At 53.1% G+C, this 25,079-nt stretch overlaps 1 protein-coding gene across 10 annotated transcripts in view; it reads right to left on the reverse strand.

The window, feature by feature from the left end:
• PAX8 (paired box 8) overlaps positions 1–25,079 on the reverse strand; it is a 46,004-nt gene that overhangs the window by 10,737 nt on the left and 10,188 nt on the right. For 6 of the 10 annotated variants that reach the window (XM_039524756.1, XM_039524763.1, XM_039524762.1 and 3 more), the window contains exons 3-6: positions 3,871–4,078; positions 2,440–2,640; positions 1,814–1,902; positions 367–492 (exon numbers count right to left, since the gene is read on the reverse strand). In XM_039524756.1, the coding sequence (XP_039380690.1) occupies positions 367–492; positions 1,814–1,902; positions 2,440–2,640; positions 3,871–4,078 (624 nt within the window). The remainder of the gene's footprint in view (positions 1–366; positions 493–1,813; positions 1,903–2,439; positions 2,641–3,870; positions 4,079–25,079) is intronic. The other 4 variants (XM_039524764.1, XM_039524759.1, XM_039524757.1 and 1 more) reach the window with 2 other exon arrangements.

The raw sequence follows: 25,079 nt of genomic DNA on the forward strand, positions 1-25,079 counted from the left end.
ATGCCCCCAGCCACAGGCACAGCCCAATCCCTGACCGGCCCTTCACTGCCAGCCCATAGCTCCTCCAGGCCTGGTCCAGATGCCCTAGGTATGCCTGGGCACCACACGGCAGCATGATGGCACTGCAGAGGGCATTGCTGCCTGCTGGGCCTCTGGGCTGGGCACGGGACAGTGACACCAGCCTCTGTGGGACTGAGGCAGCCGCTCTGGAGCCACATGGGAGCCGCCCTGGGCCCAGCCAGTCTCAGCGCCGCCTCCCCCGGGCTAGGTCTCTGTCGCCATCATGGGGCGTTCGCACCCACCCCCCTGGCATCGGAGGCCGGCCCCAGAGAACCCTGCCCCCGGCACTGTCCCACCCCCACTCACTGTCGTCCATCTTCCTCTTGCTGTCGCTGCTGGCCTGGGCGATGCCCAGGAGCCCGCTGATGGAGTAGGTGGAGCCCAGCGAGTCCGACTGGGGTGACTCCGGGGGGGTCACGGCCGAGCTGGGGACTGAAAACACCCCCCTGCCCCGGTCAACAAGCCTTGGAGCGAGCGCCAGGAGACAGGGCGAGCGCGACGCCGGGGCACCTCGCCCATGGCGCTTGGTCGTGCCACCCGCCCCGAGGACGGGACAAGACTGGTGTCCCAGGCGACCCTGAGGAATCATCCCTTGCGGATGTCCCTGGCGCACCGGGGACTCTGGGAGCTCCAAGCCTGATGCCAGCTGGCTGTGTGACCCATCCCTTCTCTGTGCCCGGTTCCCTGCCTGGGGGCAATGGCATAGGGTGGTTAAAAATGGAGGGCATTTTCCACAGAAATTTTCAATATTTTTGGCGGAAATTTAAATACTGAAAAATTTCAGGAAAAAACAGAAAACAATTTATTTGGCAATGCTGCCTTCTGGGAGTTGTAGTTTGGGTGCCTTGTGTCACACCACACATAGGCCAGGATCCCTAGTGAGACTACATCTCTCATGATGCACCACGGAAGCGTGGCTGCCGGGAGACCCTGGCTATGGGGCATCATGGAAGATGTCCCCAGCCAGGAAGCCCAGTCCATAGAGGAGAACAGTGATATGGGGCAATGAACTACAATTCCCATGAGGCACAATGGCAACATTTCTGAGTTGAAACATTTCAGTTTGGGAGCATTTGGGGTTTTTTATGGGGAAAAAAAATCAAGATTTTTCTGCAGGAAACTGACACTTTTCATAAAAAATTCCGTTTTGTTGAAAACTCAAGTTTCCATTGTTTAGGTGGAAAATTTCCCACCAGGCCTGGGCACGAGGGCTAGTTCCATATTTCTGTAGCCCACCCAGCACGGCCGGCTGTGCCGATCTAGGGACTGGGCCACACAGAGCACATGAATAGAGCTGGGAGAAATATTTTGGACAACACTTTTGGGTGCGGGGGGAGGACAAATGCAGATTCCGGGCCACCGAAACATTTCACCATTGAAATGGTTGTTGGAGGGGGGGTCAATAACAAGATTCGGCGGGGGGGAGAGCCGTTTTGGGAGGAGGTGGGGGTTGAACTGACATTTTGCTTCAAAATGGCTCAAAACTGAAACGTTTAGTTAAACCCCAGACGGGTTTTTTGAACTTTTCCAAATGGCCAGAGATTTTTGACAAACTCCACTCTTTGCCCAGCTCTGTTACTGCCTGGAAGCCAACAGAGGGGCCGACTGAGCGGTGGGTGCTTTTGAGATCTGTGGGCTCCGTTCCCGCCCCACTGGAGTGAGGGACAATGTTCTAGAGACAGACCTTGTGCGGCCCCGGGAATTAGCCACTATAACACCCAGCCCCCGTACGAGACCCTGCCCCAGAACTCACTCAGGCTGTGCCCAGGGCTCAGAGCTTTGGAGGCCACGCAGTTGTCCATCGGGAGGTTGAATGGCTGCTGGACTTTGGTCCGGATGATTCTGATGGGGAGAAAGGGCATCAGAGAAATTAAGTGGCAGGCCCTGAGCGTGGGCGTGTTCAGTGTGAGAATCGGGCTGCTCCAGCACAGACTGACTGGACCGACTCCTGTCTGGGAGGAAGCTGGAAGCAGGTCCCCTGGACTTCAGGGAGTGGTTTCTAGTACAGATTGAAGGGAGATTCATCCCTGGGCAAAGTCCTAGGCACCACTTCAGTCCCGCTTTGCCTGAGGGGCATCGCAAAGTACTTTAGCCCCATGTTCCAGATGGGGAAACTGAGGCACAGAGAGGGGAAAGGGAGTCCCCCGAATCTCACAGGAACCAGGACTGAAATGGTGTCCAGGCCTTGTGGGATTTAAGTGGTACCAACGCCTAATAACCCCACCAGACCCATGTCGGGCACCTCCCTTCCCTTCCCAATGGATGGGGGTCCCAGCTAAATGAGAGTGGGGGATCCCCAATGGACAGGAGGGGTTCCTGGGAGATGGGAGGGGACAGGACTGGCTACATCTAGGGGAGATGGGGTCCCCCGGCTCCGACCTGTTAATGGAGCTGACGCTGGGCACGGTGTCGTTGTCGCAGACGCCCTCGGCCAGCAGGCGGTCACGGATCTCCCACGCGAACATGGTGGGGTTCTGCCGCTTGTAGTCCCCGATCTTCTCCACCACCTTGGGGGTGGCTACCTTGGGCTTGGAGCCGCCAATCACGCCGGGCCGGATGCTGCCGGTCTCGTAGTACCTACTCCAATAGAGAAAGCAAGAGGGTTACCGGGTAAACCGAGGGAAGCGGATGGCGGGCACAGCCGGGGTATGAGTTCTTGGGAGGCTATGCTGCGATACCCTCCCTATGGCATGAGCCAGGGGCTCATCTTTCAGCACAGCACCGCGATCGCTCGGAGTGAAATAAACAGCTGATTCCTCCCAGCTCACTGAGTTGCCTGTGGGGCATCGCAAAGTACTTTAGCCCCAGATGGGGAAACCGAGGCACAGAGGGGGAACAGGGCATCACCCAGTCTCAGATGGGGTCTTTGTAAATAGTCAGGGGGTGTCCAGCCTCAGGGAACTATATCAAGCTGTTACCTGGTCAGGCATGTCCCGCTTCCTCCAGCCATCCGTTCCTACTGTGCCCGTCACAGTGGTGTCTGGTGCTACTCTGGGACCCTGGGCTGGTCAAATTACTTATTGCAGATAAATGACCCTCCCCATACAGCCTCTCCCAAGCCCTGCAGGACTGTCCCCAGCCTAGGGCATGCTGCACAGTAACTCACGTGCACTTCAGAGACTAACCAGTGGCAGGGGATGCACTGAATATTGGAGTGAAGAACCCATACTACCAAACTCCTGGCACCATCCACCCAGAGCCCACCACTGGCAGCAGGAACCGCTGGCTCCCGCGTGGGGTGAGGGTTTCCCTGCCACTCTGCACCAGCCAACTAGCCTTGCTGGGAGCCAGGTGTGGGGATGGCACCGAGCTGCCAGGGAGATTCACCAGGGACTGTAGTTTCTGCAGCTATTTGAGCAGAGAGTCCTGTCCCGCCATGCTGACAGCTGCCTGCCCGAGAGGACCCCAGCCAAGCGCAGGGCCCGAGATCATTGTCTTCATTAACAGATGGGAAACTGAGGCATGGAGAAATACAGGGGGAGGCCCAAGGTCACAGAAGATCTGGTGCAGAGCCAGGAATTGAACCCCAGGCTCTTGAGTGCCAGACAGTGCGCTAGCCACTAGACCAGACTTTCCGTCCCCTTAGCTCTGCCCAGACTGGCTGGGATCTCTGCAGGGGGACCGTTCCCAGACTGGACGGCAAGCTGTGCCAGCCTGTAACAGCTCCTGGCCTGGCTCCTCCCATGGAGGGCAAGCTGGGGGAGCTCTGCTGGGGTTTGCTGGGAAGGCAGGTGTGGCTGGCCGGGAGACTGTGAGGCCCCGTCCCGGCTCCACCGCCAGCCAGCAAAGGGCTCCCGCTTCTGCGCTTACCTGCCCAGGATTTTGCTGACGCAGCCGTGGCTGACTCGCAGCTGGCGGGAGATGTCGCAGGGCCGCACGCCCTGGTGGGCCAGGTCCACAATGCGCTGCCTGACCACTTCCGGCAGCGGGCGGCCGTTCACGAAGGCCCCGCCCAGCTGGTTCAACCCGCCGTGCCCTGCCGAGAGACAAAGCCAGCCCCGGGCAGGCCAGGGGAGGCCTGGTATTACTTAGGGGCCATGTACCACAGCTGGTTACACGCACTGGCTCAGCCCCGAGAGATCGGGCTGTGTGCAGGACCCCCGGGGGATGTTCTCTGGCCAGGGTCCTGCAGGCACCAGATGCATCGCACCATCTCCAGGCCTTAGACTCCAGGGATCAATGAGATTTTTAGCAAACTTTGGGCTGCTAACAAGTGAGATTCCTGGAGCCCAAACTAGGGTCACTGATGCCTGTGATTCCATCACAGGGCTCGCGATATTGGCTGTTTTCCTACAAGCCCCAGCTCCCAGAGTCGCGGGATGACAAGAGGATCTCTGCTGGCATTTTATTGAAAAGTAAATAAGTTTCTGTCTCTTGTGGTTGGGGAGATAATGTGACCCGCAACATGACCCCAATGGCTCAAACCCCAGAAAGCAAATACAAAAAATGTCATGATTTGTTTAGCCTGGCTCGGGATTTGTGCTCCCTTGGTATTGGCGGCACTGCTAACAGCCTCTGTCCCCAGGGATGGCACAGGCACTGGCTTTCCCCGCACCAGCCTCACCCAAAGATATATTCTGGTAGCACCTAGGAGCCCTGGTCCAAGACTAGGTGCTGCACAGGCAAATAAAACATAGATTTTATCTGAGAGTTTTGGACAGAGCAGATCTAAGGGACAAGGGTTTGTGTAAAATGGGTGATGTGTAGGAATTCCCACTGGAGCTTTTTTAGGTGGAACAAGCAGCGACACCTATTATTAAGGTGGTCTGATACTTCCCATTATGAACCCCTGTTTTCAGTTATGTATAACTTTACAAGCTTAAACTTTCAGGGATGAAATTTTCCAGGCCAGGGTCTGCCACAGACTGAACTGATTTGGAAAGTTTCAGCTAAAATGGTTCCTCTGTTTCCAAGACCGAGGCTGGGGGGAAATACATGGCTTTGTATGTGTTAAAAATATCTTGTAGCCCTTTTGTTGGGAAGCTCTAACACCTCCATGCTTTGGAGGAAGAACTTGAAATTTGGCAGGGGGGAGGTTGCCCTAGGATCAGTGAGGTGCCTTTTGCCATCCCCATGAAAATTCACCTAAAGTTGGCCATTTGATGAGCCCCTAAAATCTCAGTTCACACATGCTCAATGGAGACTTGTTAGAGTTTGGCAGCTAAATTCTCCAAAGATTCCATCTGCACTGAGCGCGCTCCATTCCCTCACATGTGACCAGATGTTGCTTGCTCCATCCCCACAGTGCGAATGAGCATGTGCCATCCCAGGGTTGCAGGGGCTGAGCAGAACTCCTAGAGGCTGCGGCTGCTCTGGTGCTGGGATCAGGGAGACTGTCTGTCCCATGCATTCAGCAATTCCCCCTGCAGGCCACAATGCCGAAGGGGAGGAATGGGGGAGGGTGAACAGGAGATGTAGGATGGGGCAGGACAGCAGAGGAAGAGGACAAGGAGAGGTTAGAGCTGGATGGGAGCAGAAGAGTCTGTCCCCACTAGAGACACTCCCCAGCAGAGCCTGGAATGGAACCCAGGAGTCCTGAGTCTCCCCATTCCTCTGCTGTCTAGGAAATAGCCATGAAGCCCCCCGGCAAAGTGTGTATGTCTTATCCCTCTCTAGTGACAGGCCCGCATAGAAGATAACAGCCTACTACTCCTGCCAGTTACTCAGTTAGCTCAGGTGGCAGAGGTCTGTAGATATAATGACCCCAGGCCTGCTGGTGGCCCATGTAGGGAGACAATATAGTTCCACAGGATGAACTGCTGGGTGTTGCTACAGTTTTAAAAACCAACAGAAATTACCCTGTCGACATCTAACATTAGCAGAATGTTCAGGCTGAAAAGTCAAAACACTCAAGTGTTAGGAGATGCCAGCTTGAAGGCTGCCCATGCAACCTGCATTCAGCTCTGGCTCATGAGCCAGTCTTCGAAAAATCTGCTTTGCTTAGGTGCCCTAGTCCACAGCCAGGACTCCAGGAAGCCAGGTGATTCCATGGACTGTAGTACAGTTCTTCCTATGGATCTAGCATCCTTCATCTGCGGCTCTCTAAGCCAGGGCTCCTACACCTGGAGTCATCAAGCTGCCTGATGCCCCCGTGCACCTGTTTGGGTTTCCGTAACACAATGCAGACAAGGTATTAGGGAGACAAGTGGGGGAGGTAACGGCGTTAAAAGCTCTGACCTCACCCACCTTGTCTCTAATATCCTGGGACCGACACAGCTACACCACTGTGCACTACAGTGTATTAAACATGCAGGCGAGCTCAGTGCGAGCCGTGTGCACAACCAGAATGAGACTCCGCACTCGGCTGCAGCAGCCCACTGGCCTCACTAATTCACTATCCGGGCAGGTGCAAGGGAGAGCATGAGTTGCAGCAATGTTGAATGCTGTAAGAAAGAAACAACGCTGGTGCTAACAGGAGCGACAGCTCAGCCAGGGTGCATAAAGCGGGATATAAATCACCCTTTGGGGACTAATCGCAGGGGATTTTTAAGGCTGTAGCACAAGCCTCGTGAGCCCGAGTCGGAGGCTCACTGCCACGGGTGTATTTTTGCAGTGTAGACGTCCCCATAGAGGCCCGGAAGAGACCTGCCTGGGGGGCAGCTACCCCCAGCTGCTACTGCCGGGGAGTTAGCCCTTTCTCTGAAGTGCCTGGTGCTGCCGTTCTCCCAGCGAACCCTCGTTTGCCTTCCCCGTGTTCCGGGAGTTTGTGTCTGACGCAGCCGACCATGCTCACTCAGCTCTGCACGGAGGCAGGGCTTTGGCACAGACCACCCCTCTGGGCCTGGCTCCCCTGCAGCTGGGAGTGAGCCTCAAGCACAGGTAGACAGACCAGCAGGGCCCAGACCAGTGTGCTAAAAATAGCAACGGGGAAGCCCGCCTGACCTCCCCAGCATGGGGGACTGAGAGCCAGGCTGTCCTAAGCCTGACACAGGAGGTTTAATCTCCCTCCAGCATTTGTCACAGCGTTGGAATGCTCCAGAACACCGTTCTGGCACTTTTTTAGGAGCTGGGGGGCGTTTCGGTACCTTTGCAGGGCCTGGGCCAGGAAGAGCCTCCCCCCCGCCCAGCTACAGAGCATCTTCTGAGCCAGCAGGCACCCAGGCAGGGCGCTCAGTGGTGGGTCAATGCGGACGGAGCTGGGGACACCGCAGCCGGGCAGAGTGGGGAAAATTGATGATGGGGGGGGGCGGATTTTTTTATTTAAATACATTTTTGGATTTTATTGAAATGACAATAAGTTTTTCTTTTTAAAAATACACCTGTTTCAAAGGCAATCTAAATGTCATACGAAATATGTTCAGGGCTAACGCTCGTTATAATCTCTTCAAACATTTCAATACAAATAAACTGGCTGAATCCATGAGCCTCCAGCAAAACCTCTGTGCCAACAGCTGCTTGTCTGTAGAAAAAAAGAATCAGGGGCGAGACACCTACGTTTGGAGGCCAAGCTTTGTAAATGTGGCACACTAGGTCCTGTGCAGTATTAAGGTGACCTGGGACTGTGCGAGTGGGCACAAGAGACTGGCAAAGTCATCACAGGTGTTGAGACCTGGCCTCTGACTCCAGCAGACCACCATCAGGTGTCATTGGGATCATCCTCTGAGCCTACCTGGGCGAACTCCTGGTTTATAGATTCTGGTTGGACTAGCTCCGTTCTCACATTATGACAACCATGGAAACGCGCTCTCCAGCTCATGGAAAAACACGGATCTACCGCTAACTGCCAGCTCTTGCTTCTGGGTGGATCTGGGTCCTTTGCGTAAAGAGCCTTGCTCCGTCTCCTTGTGAGCGTACACGGACAGAGACGCAAACACACCAAAATCCATTCATTTCCGTGCCAGCCTCCCTCTCTGACTCCAGATACTGCAGCGCCACTGGCACGTGGGTCACACCAGCAGGAGCCTTGGAGTGACGTTCGTTCTTTTGCGTTTCTGGGGGCAAGGGTGGGGGGACGGGAGGGGTTAGGTAGCAAGGGAGAAGAAGCAGGACCTGCCACGCTGCTGTCAAGGAAGGGTCGATTCCAACACCTGGGAGCTGGAGAAAAACACCTGCAGTGGCGGCAGGTTGTCAAAGAGCCCCTGTTTGGGGATATTTTCAAGAAATCCCTGTAAAAAGGGGAAGATGCAACAAATGTGAACAGTGCCACAAAGAGATGCAAGGTCTGCTTGGCAGAATGAACCACTGTGAAAAATGCTCCTCAGAAGGGAACAACTTTGTGAACATGTCTGGTCTGGATCAATTGGTTGGTAAACTTACGTTTGCACCGTTCTCAAAGACTAGCTACCATGCCTTACTGTGCTCGCAAGGGACACCTTGGATTATTGTCAGACAGCCATGTTTTGAGGGCATTAGTTACCTAGGAATTTCAAAACGTTGGTGTTCAGAAAAGAATTGGCATGTTAGTTTGGTGTGAGAGGATTTATCAATTACTGCGGGACTTCTGAGGTTTATTTTTTTTATAGCTCAATATAATCAAACATCCTCGGGGACGATTTTCCATTTAAAAGTAAAGGTTTGTTTGGCATCTAGGAATGTTAACATTTTTTTCCCAAGCTGTTTGGTGTGTTGCTAGAGATAAGGGTTTAAATAGATTGAGATATTCCTTATGATTTATTATTTTCCCTATAAAACTGGATTTGGAATAAATATCATTTAAACAGTGGTACAAACAGCTGCAGGAGGAGGAATCTATCATGCAATCTCATTTTTTATAAAGCAGTGCAAGGCGCAATACTCTGTGAGCGAGAGTGACTTTGTTACCACTTTGTTTCAGGGTCCAGAATAGCCATACATGGTTGTGAACGTCCATCATCTGCAATGTCTACAACTTTAGAGTCATCTGCTGGTGCCACCAGCAGTGCTGCAAGTAAACGTACATCAGGCAGTAAATTACTTGGATTAAAAAACCCAACAAACCAAACTTTCCTTCATTGTCCAGTAAAGCTATGGATGAGTTGTAATCAGGAGCAGAAAATTCCACCAAGACTCCATAGATGCAAAGATTGCTCGGTTCATTTGTGCAACAAATTCTCCCTTTCGTCTTGTTCAGGACAAACATTTGATTGACGTGGTTCAATCATCTGAGCAGGCTCCACTCCACCCAGGGCCGGCTCTAGGCACCAGCAAAACAAGCAGGTGCTTGGGGCGGCACATTTCCAGGGGGCATCATTTTGGCCATACTTTTTTTTTTTTTTTTAACTCACTTCCTCCCCTCCCACAACCCTGCAGAAGCAGAGACACTGAGCAGCTGGGGATCCAGCCTGGGAGCTGAGAACCCATGGGACCCTGGGAGCTGTAGTTCCTTGCCTAGCTCCCTGCCTATAGAGCCAGCCCTGGAGCAGGGAAAGAACTACATTTCCCAGCAATCCCTTGGATGCAATCAACAGGAAAGGGAGGGGTAGGGAGTGAGGTAGCTGGGCCATGCTGTGAGTCCAAAGGGGAGGCACTGTGAATGGGGAACAGGTGTGCCCAAGGAGTAGAAGACTTTGCCCCAGATATCCCCTTCAGAAGACTTCCGCAGACTGCATTAGGGATACTGGTGTGACCTCACCTTGCAGCCCACAAAGAAGGAATTGGGTGGACTAAATGGACAGTGCCCCTCTCTATCTGAAGCCTGGCAAGGGAGGTACGTGGATCCCACTAGAATTTAAAATGAAAAGTAAGGGAGGGGAGTCTCTGCTAGGGGACTTCAGCAGCTTTAGATACAGGCATGTAGGAGGATTTCCATGTCTGAGCCATGGAAGCAGAAATTGACTTTTCCTTTCCAGATTTAGCTAATATTCAGAAAGGGAATCTAGCACCTGCCTTCCAGATTTAAACACCCTCAAAATTCAGGAGTGCTCAAGCTCAATTCGGGCAGCTGTTACTTCATTTCTCCCAAATCAAATATACTGATCCACTGTAACTTGCTGTAGAAAATGTAGGATAAGAAACGAAGAAGCAAGAAATGCTTCCCAGTGGTTTTTAGGACTGGAATTGCTATTTTCAACAGCCATTGCTTTTTTTTTTTGCTTTTTTTTTTTAGTTTTATTTGTTTAAAAGGAAGACAGTGATATTGCATTGGCAAATTCCCCATAGAAAGAAAGAGTGGAACAAAAGAATAATAAAGGCACCTCAACTTTTGCTCATTTATGTAAGACAGTCTTATAATATGCATCCTGATATCCTCCAATCACACAAGCTGAAAATTGTTCCACTTTACTGCAGTTCTGTGACCATATGGGAACCAATCCTGTCTGTGTTCTGTGCACATCCAAAATTCCTGCTGAATGACCCGCCCTGGGAGCGAGTTACCAGTGACCCAGGTCTGGGACAGCAGGTGGGTGCAGGTTGCGGGGAGAGCCCAGGGCTGGGGCAGCAGGAGAGTGCGGGTGGGGGAGACCAGGACTGGGGTGGGGGCAGCCAAAAAATGTTTTGCTTGGGGTGGCAAAAAACCTAGAGCAGTTGCTGGCTGCAGCGCATGAGAAGGGAATTGAACAGTTCGCAAAAACCATTGACGGGAAGTTTGTTAATCTGAGTCTTGATGGGTGAAGCAATGTACACAATCATCCAGTAATAGGTATTATGTGACAACAGAAGATGGGGTTGGCTGTCTTATAGAAACAACTGGTATATCAGGAAATGCCCATACAGAAAAGTACTTAAAAGAAGTAGCAGGAAGAGCGATAACAAACCATGAACAAAAAATCAAGTGTCAGGTGTGTAGCTTTGTCCCAGACAGTGCTGCCAAAGGAGCAAAGATGAGAAGACATCTAGAAGAAGATAACGAAGGGAACCTGACACTTATAACCTGTGGATGCAGGGTGCATGTGATGCATCTTTTAGCCAAAGCCTTAAGTTCAACTCCAGGAATCAAGGAAAATGTTGTTGAAATTGCACAATATTTCCAGAACAACCACTCTGCTTCAGCGTCACTGAAGAGAGCAGGAGGATCCAAATGAAGTCTCCCCCTAGATGTACAATGGGCTTTCAGCAGCTGACTGTTTGAAGCTGTTTATTAAGAACTGGCCTGTTCTGATGGCCATTTGTGAGGAAAATTGTGACACAATAGCTGGAGCTCTCCCAGCCAAAGTAGCCAACCAACAACAAGAGAAATGGAGAAGAGATGCTGGATATCCTGAAACCTGCCTCGGACAAACCGCAGCAGGATGCTGCTGCATTGCTGCTGGGGTGGAAATATGGAAAGAACTTCAAGAGACGCTGAAGAAAGAAATAGCCACTGACAGAGGTAAATTGCAGACAGGAATGAAGCGGCTGGATCAAGCACTTACTCCGATTCATGCTCTTGACAATATTCTCAACCAACGTATCCGGGGAGATACGTAACTGCGGAAGAAGATGCTGCTCTGACGTGGCACCTAAGAATCACCCATCAATCATGCCCAACCATCATAAAATGAACCCTGCAAGCAGCACGTATTGGCTGCTGGTGTTTTAAAGGAAAGACCCACCATTGAACGGGTGGAAGTCACTGGTGAAGCCCCTGGAACCAGTTTGGTGAAGCGCTAGCCCAGTTTTTGCAGCAGTCGCCTCTTCTGCAGGCGCAGAGAGAACATGTTCTTTATTCGGACCAATTCATTCATGGTTGAGAAGTTGACTGGGACTTGAAAAAGCCGGAGCACGTGTCGTGAGGAGGGAAAGATGGGATCTCCTAGTCTGAAGGACAGCCTAAGTCACTTAGGAGGCTGTCGTCTCATTTCAAGAGACAAGCATCATAGAGTCCTAGTGTCTAGTTTCTGCCCAGCCTGTCCCTAGTCTTCTGGGAACGACCCCTTCGCTGACGAAGGACCCACACAGTTCCACCAGGGCAGGCCCGTGGCCTCCACCGCTCCAACACTCCCTGCAGTGAATCCAGCCAAGCCGACCAGGCCCCTCAGGGCGCGATGCTCTCAGGGGATATTCACAGCCTTTCCCAAACAAGGTCACCATTGATTAGTCACCTGGCTACAGAATCTGGACATCCTTTGGTCAGCACAGAGGGGCAGGGTTCCGCCATAGTCCACCCCGGTCCAACCAGTGCCGTGATGAGCCAGCCAAGCAGTGATGGACTCCACCTCTGGCTCCCTCTCTTGGATCCCCCAGTCCAGGCTCCTGCACCCCTTCAAAAGGCCCCTTCTTCCAGCCATCTGACCCCTTGTTCTCCAGCTCCCTTCCACGTCCGGAGTTGTTCTATCCTTGGGGCATCTCTTTAATTGTCCCAGATAGCAAAGTAACAACCCCCCGCCCTGCTCCTGCGCTACTCCAGTGTTAAACCTTATGTATCCACTGGGTAGCAATGCAACATGCAAAGGGAAACTGAGGAACACCAAGGCTGCATAAAAATATTATCGAAAATTCCCACTTCGTCAGTTAGGCGAGTAGGAACTTATGCTTCAGTCACTTTCACTTAGGTAGACTTGAAATTTTTCCCAGGCTGACCTGAAATAATCTGATTAATTCACTAACTACAGTTAATCCCTCTGTTCCTTTAACAAATCATTTAGCTGGAACTGTGAAATACGGTTTGATAAGCGAAGCTGATGTATCCAAAACATCTAAGGTTGTTTTCTTTAATAAAAATAAATTGTAGATGCTGTTTTGGGTGTTTAATTAAATTCCCAGTTACCATCCTAATGCTGTTTGACACAAACCATGAAGAAAAAGTTAATTATCTAGGAAATAAGCAACAGATCAGACACCATTTTAAAACAGACTAAAAATGTACAATTGATAAGAATCGGAGCATATTACAAGATATAATTGCGTAAATAAATGTATGTAGTTAGCGGGGACCCTGCCAGGTGCCAAACCTAGTGTCAAAGCTCCATGTGACGGTAAAGCCTGTGTTTTAATGGGTATAGTGCCAATGAGAACAAACAGAAAAGCGGATTAAAATTGATGGTTTGCAGGATCCCTGCTCTCCGCCCAGTGGTTTGAATCACTGCAGCCCGGACTGGCCTGGGGCGCCAGAGCCGGGAGATGCCAGGAGCTAAGCAGCAAGGACACCCCAACATTGGAACCCCCTACGGGGAACACAAGCAGAGGGGAAGCAGGGATGGGACGGGCTCTGTGTGGAATCACCCCTGCTCCCCCTCCTCTAGCTCCCTCACTGTCCTAATTTCCTCCCACTCCCCACACACACACCCCGAATTTCCCTTCCTCCCTCTGCTCCCTCCTGGCTTCCCACTGCCCTGCGTTCCAGCACTTCCTTTGTCAGAACTCCGGCGCGGATCTGTTATCCATAGAACGCTGCATCTGCTTGGTAGACGTGTCCAGTCTCTCTTCGAATCTCGCTTAGTCCGTGGCCTCCGCAATAGCCAGTAGCAGTCAGTTCCACCGGCTAAGCCCGCCAGGAGCGCCAGTGGGCCTGGCTCTTCCATGGCGACTCCAGGGCAGTCCGTAGGGCTACCCCAAGTGGAGGTGGGAGGACGCTCAGCACCACTAACGTTCGATCCTGTCCGCGCGATGGGCCAGCTCCGCCGCTGGTGTAGACGGGGAAAGCTCCAGCAACGACAGTGGAGATAGCGGGGCTGCGGCCCTGCACACCAGCCGGGGGTCTGGTCAGCACAAACTCCAGGCCAGGCTCTTCCAATCCCACGGTGGTGCCAGTCCCCTGCCCGCTTCTTTCCACGCGCCTTCGCCAGAGGACACTTGTGCTCTCCCGGGCGCTGGTGATGCTGCATTCTGAGCATGGGTCAGCTAGGCTGGCTTAACACAGCAATGAAGACACGGCAACCTGGCTTCCCACTCAAGTCAGGGTTCGTCTACGCAGCAAAACCCCCGCAACAGCAAGTCCAGGGCCTAAACAACTGACTGAGGATCGCGGGGATCATGCTGGGCATGGGCCGTGGGTATAAGAGGCCAGGGGAGGCTAAGCCCCGCTGCCGGACACCTGGGCCATGGTGGCCCTGCCTCTTCCCCTCCCTGCTCCACCCCTTCCCCGAGGCCCCCACCGCCGCTTGGTGAGCCTGTCCCTCCTCTCCTCCACCCCGTCCCCTGCGAGACCCCCCTGCAATGAGGGTGGAGGAGAGGAAGGACATGGTCGGGGGGCAGTGTGAGCAGGAGGCCATGTGAGGGAGGGGGCGGGGCCTGGGGCAGAGCGGGGGTGGCGTGTGGGCGGGGCCACGGATGGACGAGGTGGGACAGGGAGCTGTCCTCCCCCAGAGGAAGCTTCATCTGCCCCCATGGAGCTGGGGCTAAAAATAGCCGTGTAGATGCACCCACTCGAGCTGGAACCTGGAGCCCGAGGGCCTCTACCTCACCAGGTCTCAGAGCCAGGAGCCAGCCCGAGCCCAGATGTCTCCACTGCAGTTTTTAGCTGCATTGGGCGAGCCCCATGAGCCCAGTCAGTTGACCTGGGCTCAGAGACTCGCTGCCGTGGGGTTGGTTTTGCTATGTAGACGTACCCTTAAAACCTCCAGGAGAGCCTCTTCCCACCTGCCCTGTCTCCTTCTGCAGCCAGTTTCCCACTTGGCGCCATGCAGGGGGAGCCGGTTGGAAGGTGTTGAGCTGAACCCCCCAGCTGAGCGCTGCAGGGCCGTAAGCACACGGCTGCCCAGGCTCGCTGCCTGCGTTTTCCTCACGTCCTTTGTACTCAGCAGTGCCCCTTCAGCTACATACGGGCTCCTCGCTGCTGCCTGGCAGCTTGGGCTCACCGCAGCATTAACTGAGCTGCAGCTGTGGCTTTGGCCCTGCCTGTCCACACACAGAACCCCGTCCCTGGAGCATGGAGGTGCTTGTAACTCCCCAGCCCCCGCTGCCCACACAGCCTGCTCTGTCGCTGTCACCTGAGCTAGGCTAGCTCCAGAGGAGGTGGCTCTGTCATGATGAGGACATAACGTCTGCGGGTCTTTGGGCTTGGGCCTCTCTTTGTTCCTGCCATCTGGTGCCAGCGATTGGCCAGCTGCTTGGAGCGGGAGGGAGGTGGAGGAGCTGGCACGTGTGACGCCCTGTGCGATAGGGAAGCCATCACAGCTTGGACCAAGCTGCCCCCAGGCCAGACTGGGCTGTAGCCAACCTCACATGCAGTTAACAGTGCCACGGAGCCTAGCAAGGAAAGCGTCAGTCGCTCGTTTCCATGCCAAATACATTACACGCCCGTATGGAGCGGAGTGGAACAATTCTGCAGCCCATGCTCCTTCAGCAGCATGTGTCTGTGCAGACTCAGATCTCCTCTAGGTCAGTTTTACACCAGTGAAGTCACGGGGGCTACCCTGGGTTCGCAGGAACGTGAGATAAATCAGAATCAGGCTGTTCATTTGGAAAGAACTTTATGCTCTAGTGCAGGGGTAGGCAACCTATGGCACAGGTGCCGAAGGCGGCACGCGAGCTGATTTTCAGTGGCACTCGCACTACCTGGTCCTGGCCACCGGTCCGGGGGGCTCTGCATTTTAATTTAATTTTAAATGAAGCTTCTTAAACATTTTTAAAACCTTATTTACTTTACATACAACAATAGTTTAGTTCTATATTATAGACTTAAAGAAAGAGGCCTTCTAAAAACATTCAAATGTATTACTGGCACGCGAAACCTTACATTAGAGTGAATAAATGAAGACTCGGCACAGCACTTCTGAAAGGCTGCCGACCCCTGATCTAGAGCATAAAGATCGTGCACTAGGCGAAGATTGGGGCTGTGGTTAATGCATGGGACTAACAGCCAGGAGCCCTGGGTACAAATACCAGCTCTGCCACTGACTCACTGGGCAACCTGAGGCAAGTCCCTTCCTATCCCTGGACCTCAGTTTCTCCATCTGAAACCTGCAGGGTTGTTGTGGGGTAAATTCTTTAAGAGTTTTGAGGTGCCCAGATACCACTCTGGTTTGGAGAGGAAAATGCGAGTACCTAGCCAGGATGATAAGTCTGATGATTGCCATTTTGCAAATGGGGAAACTGCGGCACAGAGGGGGGCGGGACTTGTGCAACTTCATGCAGCGAATCAAGGGTAGAGCTGGGAGGAGCTCACCAGTTCCTGGTTCCCAGCTCCATGCTCTGACCCTGGGCTGTGACTGTTTGTGTACAATGTGGCAGCATTCTCCCTGAGTGAGTGACCCCCAGACCTACATGCACACGGATCTGCACACTGAGCGACACGCATGCACTGACCGACACGCACACAGCTCTACCTGCATGCAGGCCTGCATGCATACACAGATCTACATGCACACAGATCTATGTGCAGGCACCCAGACCTGCACGTATGCACCCGAATGTACATGCATGCCCACCCCTACATGCACAGCAGGGAGCTACACACTCGTATCTCTGCATCCCCCAACACAGACATCCAGCCCTACACGCACACACCTGGCCCCCCAGCCGTTGTCCCTCACAGCCCCTATACACTCCGATAGTTGCCAGCAGTGCTCCCTGCCTGCTCCCACCATGTGCCCACTCCCTTCTCTCCAGGACTGTCCGGCTTGCCTTGGCCAGTTTAATATGTTAAAGGCAAATGGGCGTAAATATCATCTGATGCCCAGGAAATGGGCGGGAAGGCCCATATTTGGCTAGGCGTCATTACAGGCCAATGTACGGGCAGCTATAGGGTGCAGCGTAGGTTTGCATGGCTAGGCAGAGAAGTGTAGTAATCCTGGCCCCGGCACCAGCTGCACTTTCAACCGACAGGGTAAGGCTAGGGCGGGCAGCTGTGATGCGGCAGCAGAGAATGTGGCCCTGGGAGAGGAAGCTGCCCGCAAGGAGCCAGGTGGTGAGGAGTACGGAGCTGTGACGTTATTGATATAAATTGGGACCATATAGAACATGGGTTGCAACCAAGGTCCTGTAGTGGCACCAAATCTTAAGTAAAGGGGGTCATATAAGGTGTCTAAGACCAGGTTCTGGGTTGCTGGTTATGATTATGCTGTCTGTATGTCTGTGTATCATTTTGTAGTTGAAGTTATAAGTATTGGCTCTGTACTGTCTGTATTTTGTATTATGCTCTGCCTCTGGGAAGTGTCCCAGACAAGCGGATGTCAGCCCAGCCTAGCTGGCTTGATGGCCCATTAAGGACCATCAGCTACACAATTGACCCATGGAGAGAAGGCAGACACGCCTTGTGACTCAGCAAAGTATGCAGGGACTGGCCCATGTGACTCCAGACTCCATTTCGCTGTAATTTTCCACAGTGAAGACAAAGAGATTCTTACACCTGGAAAAGTCTATATAAGGCTGATGCATCATCTCCATCTTGTCTTCAATCCTGCTTCTGACCTCTGGAAGGACTTTGCTACAAACTGAAGCTCTGCACGAAGGACTGTTGACCCATCCCAGTGGGGGATGTTCCAGAGACTTAATCTGAACCTGCAGTTTACTCCAGCACTGCTGCAAGCCTGAACTAAGAACTTTGCCATTACTGTATGTAATTGATTCCATTTAACCAATTCTACCTCTCATCTCTACCTTTTTCCCTTTGTAAATAAACCTTTAGATTTTAGATTCTAAAGGATTGGCAACAGCGTGATTTGTGGGTAAGATCTGATGTGTATATTGACCTGGGTCTGGGGCTTGGTCCTTTGGGATTGAGAGAACCTTTTTCTTTTATTGGGGTGTTGGTTTTCATAACCATTTATCCCCAGGACGAGTGCACTGGTGGTGATACTGGGAGACTGGAGTGTCTAAGGAAATTGCTTGTGTGACTTGTGGTTAGCCAGTGGGGTGAGACCAAAGTCCTTTTGTCTGGCTGGTTTGGTTTGCCTTAGAGGTGGAAAAACCCCAGCCTAGGGCTGTAACTGCCCTGTTTGAGCAATTGGTCCTGATTTGGCACTCTCAGTTGGGTCCCGCCAGAATCGCTCCGTCACAGGAGCGTACGACGGGTGAGGTTGATCCCTGGGACCCTGACAGAGGGGTACCGTTCTGGTGCCTGGGGACCAGGCGTGGCCATCCGGAGGGGGAGCTGTTGGAAGGGGGTGTGAAAGCAAAGGAGCGACGCACGCCAGAGAGAGGTGAAGCGAAGCTGGACTTTGCAGCCAGGGAGAGGGTGGAGTCCCCCTTGGGGCGATGGGTTGCGGTGCTGACAAACATCTTGTACTGCGATGAGACAAGGTGGGTGGAGAAAGATCTTTTATTGGCCCAGCTCCTGACGGGGAGAGAGCCCAGCTTTCGAGACATGCAGACTATATTTACAGTTTATTTTCCTAACCTAGCATTCGGTGACACTAGATGTTATTTATTTTCTGTTCTTGTTCCACCAAATTTCTGGGTTTTTCCTTTATATGGTTTAAAACTGGAAGTTCGCTCCATTGTCCTGGTTTGCCAGAAGCTGGGAATGGGCGAGAGGGGGTGGATCACTTGATGATTCCCTGTTCTGTTCATTCCCTCTGGGGCACCTGGCACTGGCCACTGTTTGCAGACAGGACACTGGGCTGGATGGACCTTTGGTCTGGCTGCTCTTACGTTCTTATGTTCCTCTCCTCCCATAGGCACCGCCGGGCTGAGGCCTGAGTCGCTACATAAGCACCAGCGTAAGGTTTGAAGATCATCGCAAGGATTTCGTCAGACTCCTGCGGGAAGCCCGGCCGTGGTGCAGCATTGGTAGACAGATTTCTGTGGTACATACACACATGTGGGGGGAATCCATGTGGTAGGGACACAAGAACTCAGGCCCAAGTAGCCAGTGGCCAGTTGTTCCAATGACCTCAGCACCTTGGGCATGGAGCGTTGGAAAAGCTGCGGGTGCTGATTTAGAGCTGGTCACAACTGTTCTGCCTACATTCCCCCCCAACACACACACACACACACATCTGAAAATGGCCTTCTGACCCAGGAAAAGGGTGATCTGCCCAAATAAACCCATTTGGGGCAAAAAATAATTTGTTCATTCAGCAAACCCCAAAAGTCAACCAAAGACCAGTGTTTTTTGGGATTGAATGAAATGGTTTAAATGCAGATGGTTTGGTTTAAACAACAACAGGGGATTTGAAAAAAAAAATCAAATGACCCTGCCCAAAAAAAACAGGAAAAGTCAAAGAAAAGGTTTTTCAGTGAAATTTTTCATGGGGGAGGGGGATCATGTCCCGAGCAGCTGCCATGTTGAGCAGGGAAAATCTAAGTCTCCCTGGAACCCAAGAGCCATGCCCAGTGTGATGGGGGGGGGGCGGGAATCATCAATGAACAGTTGTGTTTCAAGGGGGGTTCCACAGGGATAGGTTGGTGGCTCTCCACATAATTTGTTTGCCGTTGCGGTAGAAGACAACATAAAATGCTCACTCAGAAAGTTTGCAGATGACGCCAAGCTTGGGGGAGTGGGAGATACTGACGAGGAGGGGTCACTGATACAGAGCGAGCTGGGGCACTGGTAAGCTGGACACTAGCAAACACTACAACTAAATGCAAGGTGGTACATCCAGGAACAAAGATTGCGGGTCATACTGACAGGCTGGGGGGGCTCTATCCTGGAAGCAGGGACTCTGAAACAAATGTGGGTGTCATGGTGGAGAATCTGCTGAACACAAGCTCCCTGGGCGATGCTGGGGCCAAAAGGACTGATGTGACCCTGGGATGGGTAAACAAGGGAATCTCAAGTAGGAGCAGAGCGGTGATTTTGCCTCCGGGTTTGGCACTGGTGCGACCGCTGCTGGGATCCGTTGCCCAGTTCTGGTGCCCACAATTTAAGCAGGATGTTGATAGGGAGGGTTTTCAGCAGAGCCAGAAGAATGGTTAAAAGCTTGGACAACCTGCCATCGACCCCAGGAGCTCCATCTATTGAGCTTCTCAAAGAGACCATCAAGGGGGACCTGGATCCCAATCTGTCAGTATCTACAGAAATTGGTACCAGAGGGGTCTTCAGTCTAAGGCCTGACACGATCCGCTGGCTGCAGGTCAAAGCTCGACACATTGAGACTAGAAATAAAGTGCAAATTGTGACCAGTGAGGGTCACTAGCCATTGGAGCGACTTCCCAAGGGCCTGGCGTGTTCTCCAGCACACTCCTTTGCTAACAGCTCTGCGCCAGTTCAAAGAGGGATCAACTCGGGGATCGGGTGGTTGGACTAGCTGGTTCCATAGCTCTGTCTGGCCTAACAATCTCCGACTCGATATACCACTCCCAGCCCCGCTCCAAGTAACGTAAGGTCAGCTGGGTGGGAGTAGGGAGCTGGAGGCACCAGTAATGGTTAGAGGTGTTCAGTGAGGGACGTGAAAGGGGGTGACATACAGGGGCTGGCTGAGATGATTACAGAGGCTGGGGAGGTTGGGGTACAGTGCTTGGGAAGGGAGGTGGGTAAGGGGGTTGGGGAGGGGAAGTGGAATTGGGAGACAGAGCCTGGGGGGTTCTGGGAGGGTGTCCAGGGGTGGGGAGCAAGGGATGGGATACCGGGAATGGGGGACACAGGGGTGGGGAAGGGGAGCTGGAGTACCAGCGATGGAGGGGGTGGTACAGAGAAGTGCCATTAACTCTCCAGAGCAGAGTTTTTTCCATCTGGCCAGCCCCTAGTGGTCAAACCCATGAACCAGACTCCCCAAAATGAGAAACCACAAGGGTTTTTGCAATGCCAAAGGTGGGGGTCCTTTTGTCTTTGCTTTGGAGGGGGGGGCTGGGGCCACATTCTAGCTGCCCTCTGCAAACAGGCACGCTGGAGCAGAGACTCCCCTGGCTCTGGGAGCAGGGGCTTTACGAAACACCCCAAAGAGAGGGGGGGCAAACCCCCAGAGGCTGCTGGGCTTGTGCAGGATGAGCCTGGCTGGGTCAGGGAGGGCTCCCCATGGTGTTGGGGGGGTCAGGATGTAGGGCAGGCCCCTGGTGGGTGGGGGAGCTGGGATCTCAGCACTCAGGGGGGCGCCTGGGAGGATGTAGCCTGTTTCTGGGGGTTCCGTGCAGCGTGAGAGCCAACCCATGGGGAGGCTCTGAGCAGGGGCCTGTTCCTCTGCGAAGCCAGACTGTTTTCCTGCCCCGCCAGCCCCAGGGCAGCCAGGAGTTAATTTAAAGGGGACTCAGTTTGGGATGGGTGGTGGAGGTGAGAGGGGGGCGAATGGTGAGAGGAAACCATATTAATAGAGAAACGGGGGGGGGGGGGGCGCATTAGAGAGACAAAGAGGAAATCAGGCCGGAGCAATAGAGAAGCAAAATCTAATATCAACGAGGGAGAAATAAATGGAGATTAGGGTGAGCAAATTAGCTGTAATGGGCTCGGCGCTAATACAAGAATAACAGGAGAGGGGAGAATGCCTCAGAGGGGCGCCAGGCTGCGGCGCTGGAGCACTCATGCGGGCAAGAACGATTATGCAGGGGAGGCGAGATGCAGAGCGGGGCGGGGAAGAGAAAGAGGGGGGCAGCTGGCGGCCAGGCGGTGGGTGTGCATGGAGAGGAGGGCACCACGCAATGGCGCAGGGCTGGGGCGCACTGCCCAGCCGGTGGCTCTGTGCGGGGCGCAGGGTGGAGGCGCACTGCCCGGCTGGCCGCTGCACTGCACTATCTTTTAGCTGAGCCCATACCTTGCAATGATTCCCCACCCAACTCCTGGGCTGGCCCAGAGACCCCCAGTCCCGCTGCAGGCCATATGGGGTGGCCCCAGAGCAGGGGGCACTCCACAGCACTGTGGGCATAAGGCAAAAAGGCCTGTCAGAATCTGTCCCTGAAGGGGGGGGTCTGTTAGGGCCTGATCCTGTGAGGTGCCAGCTCCCCTCACTCACTGGCAGGGGTGCTGCGCCCTACAGAGCCGGGACCAGCAACGGGGACCCTCATTGCTCCCCCTGATGATCACACCAACAGGGCTATCTACCCATCTGTCCAGCCATCATCATCATAGAATCATACAACATCAGAGTTGGAAGGGACCTCAGGAGGTATCTAGTCCAACCCCCTGCTCAAAGCAGGACCAACCCCAACTAAATCATCCCAGCCAGGGCTTTGCCAAGCCGGGCCATAAAAACCTCTAAGGAAGGAGATTCCACCACCTCCTTAGGTAACCCATTCCAGTTCTTCACCACCCTCCTAGTGAAATAGTGTTTCCTAATCCCAGCCTGAACCTCCCCCACTGCAACTTGAGACCATTATTCCTTGTTCTGTCATCTGCTACTACTGAGAACAGCTGAGCTCCATCCTCTTTGGAACCCCCCTTCAGGTAGTTGAAGGCTGCTATCAAATCCCCCCTCACTCTTCTCTTCTGCAGACTAAATAAGCCCAGTTCCCTCAGCCTCTCCTCGTAAGTTATGTGCTCCAGCCCCCTGATCATTTTTGTTGCCCTCCACTGGACTCTCTCCAATTTGTCCACATCGTCGATCTGCTGGCAATGCTCCTACTAATGCAGCCCAATGTGCCACTAGCCTTCTTGGCAACAAGAGCACACTGCTGACTCATATCCAGCTTCTCGTCCACTGTAATTCCCAGGTCCTTTTCTGCAGAACTACTGCTTAGCCAGTCGGTCCCCAACCAGTAGTGGTGCAAGGGATTCTTCCATCCTAAGTGCAAAACTCTGCACTTGTCCTTGTTGAACCTCATCAGATTTCTTTTGGCCCAATCCTCCAATTTGGCTAGGTCACTCTCGACCCTATCCCTACCCTCCAATGTTTCTATCTCCCCCTCAGCTTAGTGTCATCTGCTTACTTGCTGAGGGTGCAGTCCATCCCATGATCCAGATCATTAATGAAGATGTTGAACAAAACCGGCCCCAGGACCGACCCTTGGGGCACTCCGCTTGATACCCACTGCCAACTAGACAAGGAGCCATTGATCACTACCCGTTGAGCCTGACGATCTAGCCAGCTTTCTATCCACCTTATAGTCGATTCATCCAGCCCATACTCCTTTAGCTTCCTGGCAAGAATACTGTGGGAGACCGTAACAAAAGCTTTGCTAAAGTCAAGATATATAACGTCCACTGCTTTCCCCTCATCCACAGACCCAGTTATCTCACCATAGAAGGCAATCAGGTTGGTCAGGCATGACTTGCCCTTGGTGAATCCATGCTGACTGCTCCTGATCACTTTCCTCTCCTTTAAGTGTTTCAGAATTGATTCCTTGAGGACCTGCTCCATGATTTTTCTAGGGACTGAGGTGAGGCTGAGCGGTCTAGTTCCCCAGATCCTCCTTCTTCCTTTTTACAATTTGGTCTGAACATGTATCAGTCAGCCACTTATCAAGCCATTTAATCTGAGCCCCCTCGATTTTATATATTTGATTCTTGATCAAAATGTCAGCACGAGGTCACACGTCTTAGAGGAGTATAAGTATATTACAACACCACTATTCACTTACCATTCGATCATGTATTTTCATTTTTATTATATACAAAGTGTATTTGACAGGATCTGTTTTCCATAAACCCACACGATTGGCATTAATTACATTACCTTCCTTTAATCTTTATTAAAGGAGTACCAGATTGGCCACAACACTATTTTGCTGATGTCAGGCTGACAGTCCTGTAACTCCCCAAGTTGTCCCCTTTTTAAATATTGGCACGACATTAGCTTTCTTCCAGCCTTCTGGAACTTCCCCAGTGCTCCATGACTTAACAACAAAAATCAGCACCAATTGGCCAGGAAGTGCCTGGGCCAGCTCTTTTGAAACTCTTGGGTGCAAGTCCTCTGCCCCTGCTGATTTAAAGAGGTTTGACTTTAGTAGTTGCTGTTTGACATCCACCTGAGCCACTGTTGGAGAGGAGAGTATTTCATCATCTTATGATATGAATACTTCATCCGGCTCTTTTCCAAATACAGAACAGAAATATTTATTGAAAAGTCTGCTGCAGGGACACACAGTAAGAGAACACCTCTCCCTCTCAGCCCTCCAGCTGAGACAACAGACATTGCAAAAGGCTGATTTTCAGAGGACAGGGCTCGGGGATTCCCGGACATCCTTCCAGGCCGTGAGCCATCTTGGCTGTAGAGTGCAGTCTGTTGGACGGGTCCAGCTATCTTGTCACATCAGCCTCTGAGATGCCAAGAGCTCTGTCCCAGCTTTGCTCCAACCAAACACTCCACGGCACTTTGCTTCCATGACACTAAGTGACCCCATTCAAACGGGGAGTGGAGGTCGCTGGCGGGTGGGTTCATCCGCAGTCTATGTTGGGGGCCAGTTGGGGTCAGGGATAGCCCTGGGGGGAGGGAGGGGCAGAGGTCAAGCTACAGGGGACAATTCAGGGGTCTTGCTTTCTGCCCTGCAGGACCTGATCCAAGCCCATGGACTGCAAGTCCATCCACTGAGCTCGGTGGGCTGTGGATCAGGCACTGCGGAGGTGACACATGGACCTCCAGCCCTGCTTCCACTGTTGCCTCGGCAAATGCTGTTCTGGCTGATGCAGTAGCATGGCTGGTGCAGCCGCTGGTAAGGTCTAGTGCTGTACAAATGTCAGGGGGGTGGCCAAGCCATCCGGGCCCGGAGCGGAGCTGGGTCAGAGCCAATAGCTGCCAGAGGTAAGAACGTGCTGCTAGCCAGGAGCTGGCTGTGACAAGAGTGGCACAGAACCTCTGCGTGGTGGCGTCGGGGGCAGGCCACAGCAGGCTGGCATGGCCAGGAGGACGTGGCCTTAGCAGGGGGCATGGGCTTCCACTGAGATCAGGGTTCCCACTGTGCCAGGTGCTGCCCAGACACACAGGAAGAGGCTGCTTCGAACAGCTCGCAGTCTGAACTGATGAGGGCTGGGAGGGGAAACCAAGGCACGGGAGAGGGACTGGGGCTTGCCCATGGTCACCTGGCAGGGCCTATCCCTGCTAGAGAGGCCTCCATAGTACAGGGAGCAGCGGAGGGGTCTGCTCTGGGGCGGATGGAGAGAGGCGTGTGGCCCCCTTCCCAGTGGGAAGGCAAGACGTCATGCGCCATTCAAATGCCTTTAACATGAAAAGCTGAACCTTTCCTCCAGCCCCATAGCTGAACGTCCCAGACCCCGCTGTGATGCCTGGCTCCCCCCGTCCGCAGCCAGCAGCCACCCCAACCTCACACTCAGCCCCGCCACCCCAAATACTGACCCCAGCCCCGGCATCTACCAGCCCCCACCATTCCCAGCGACAACCTCCAGCACCGGCCAAGCTGCCCCACTCGCCCCAGACCCAGCTCCAGTGCCTGCCAGCCCCTTTGCCTTCCCCCAGCCGTACACCTGGCCCTCAGAG

The sequence above is a fragment of the Mauremys reevesii genome, linkage group 2, assembly GCF_016161935.1.
Source record: "Mauremys reevesii isolate NIE-2019 linkage group 2, ASM1616193v1, whole genome shotgun sequence".
Lineage (NCBI taxonomy): Eukaryota > Metazoa > Chordata > Testudines > Geoemydidae > Mauremys > Mauremys reevesii.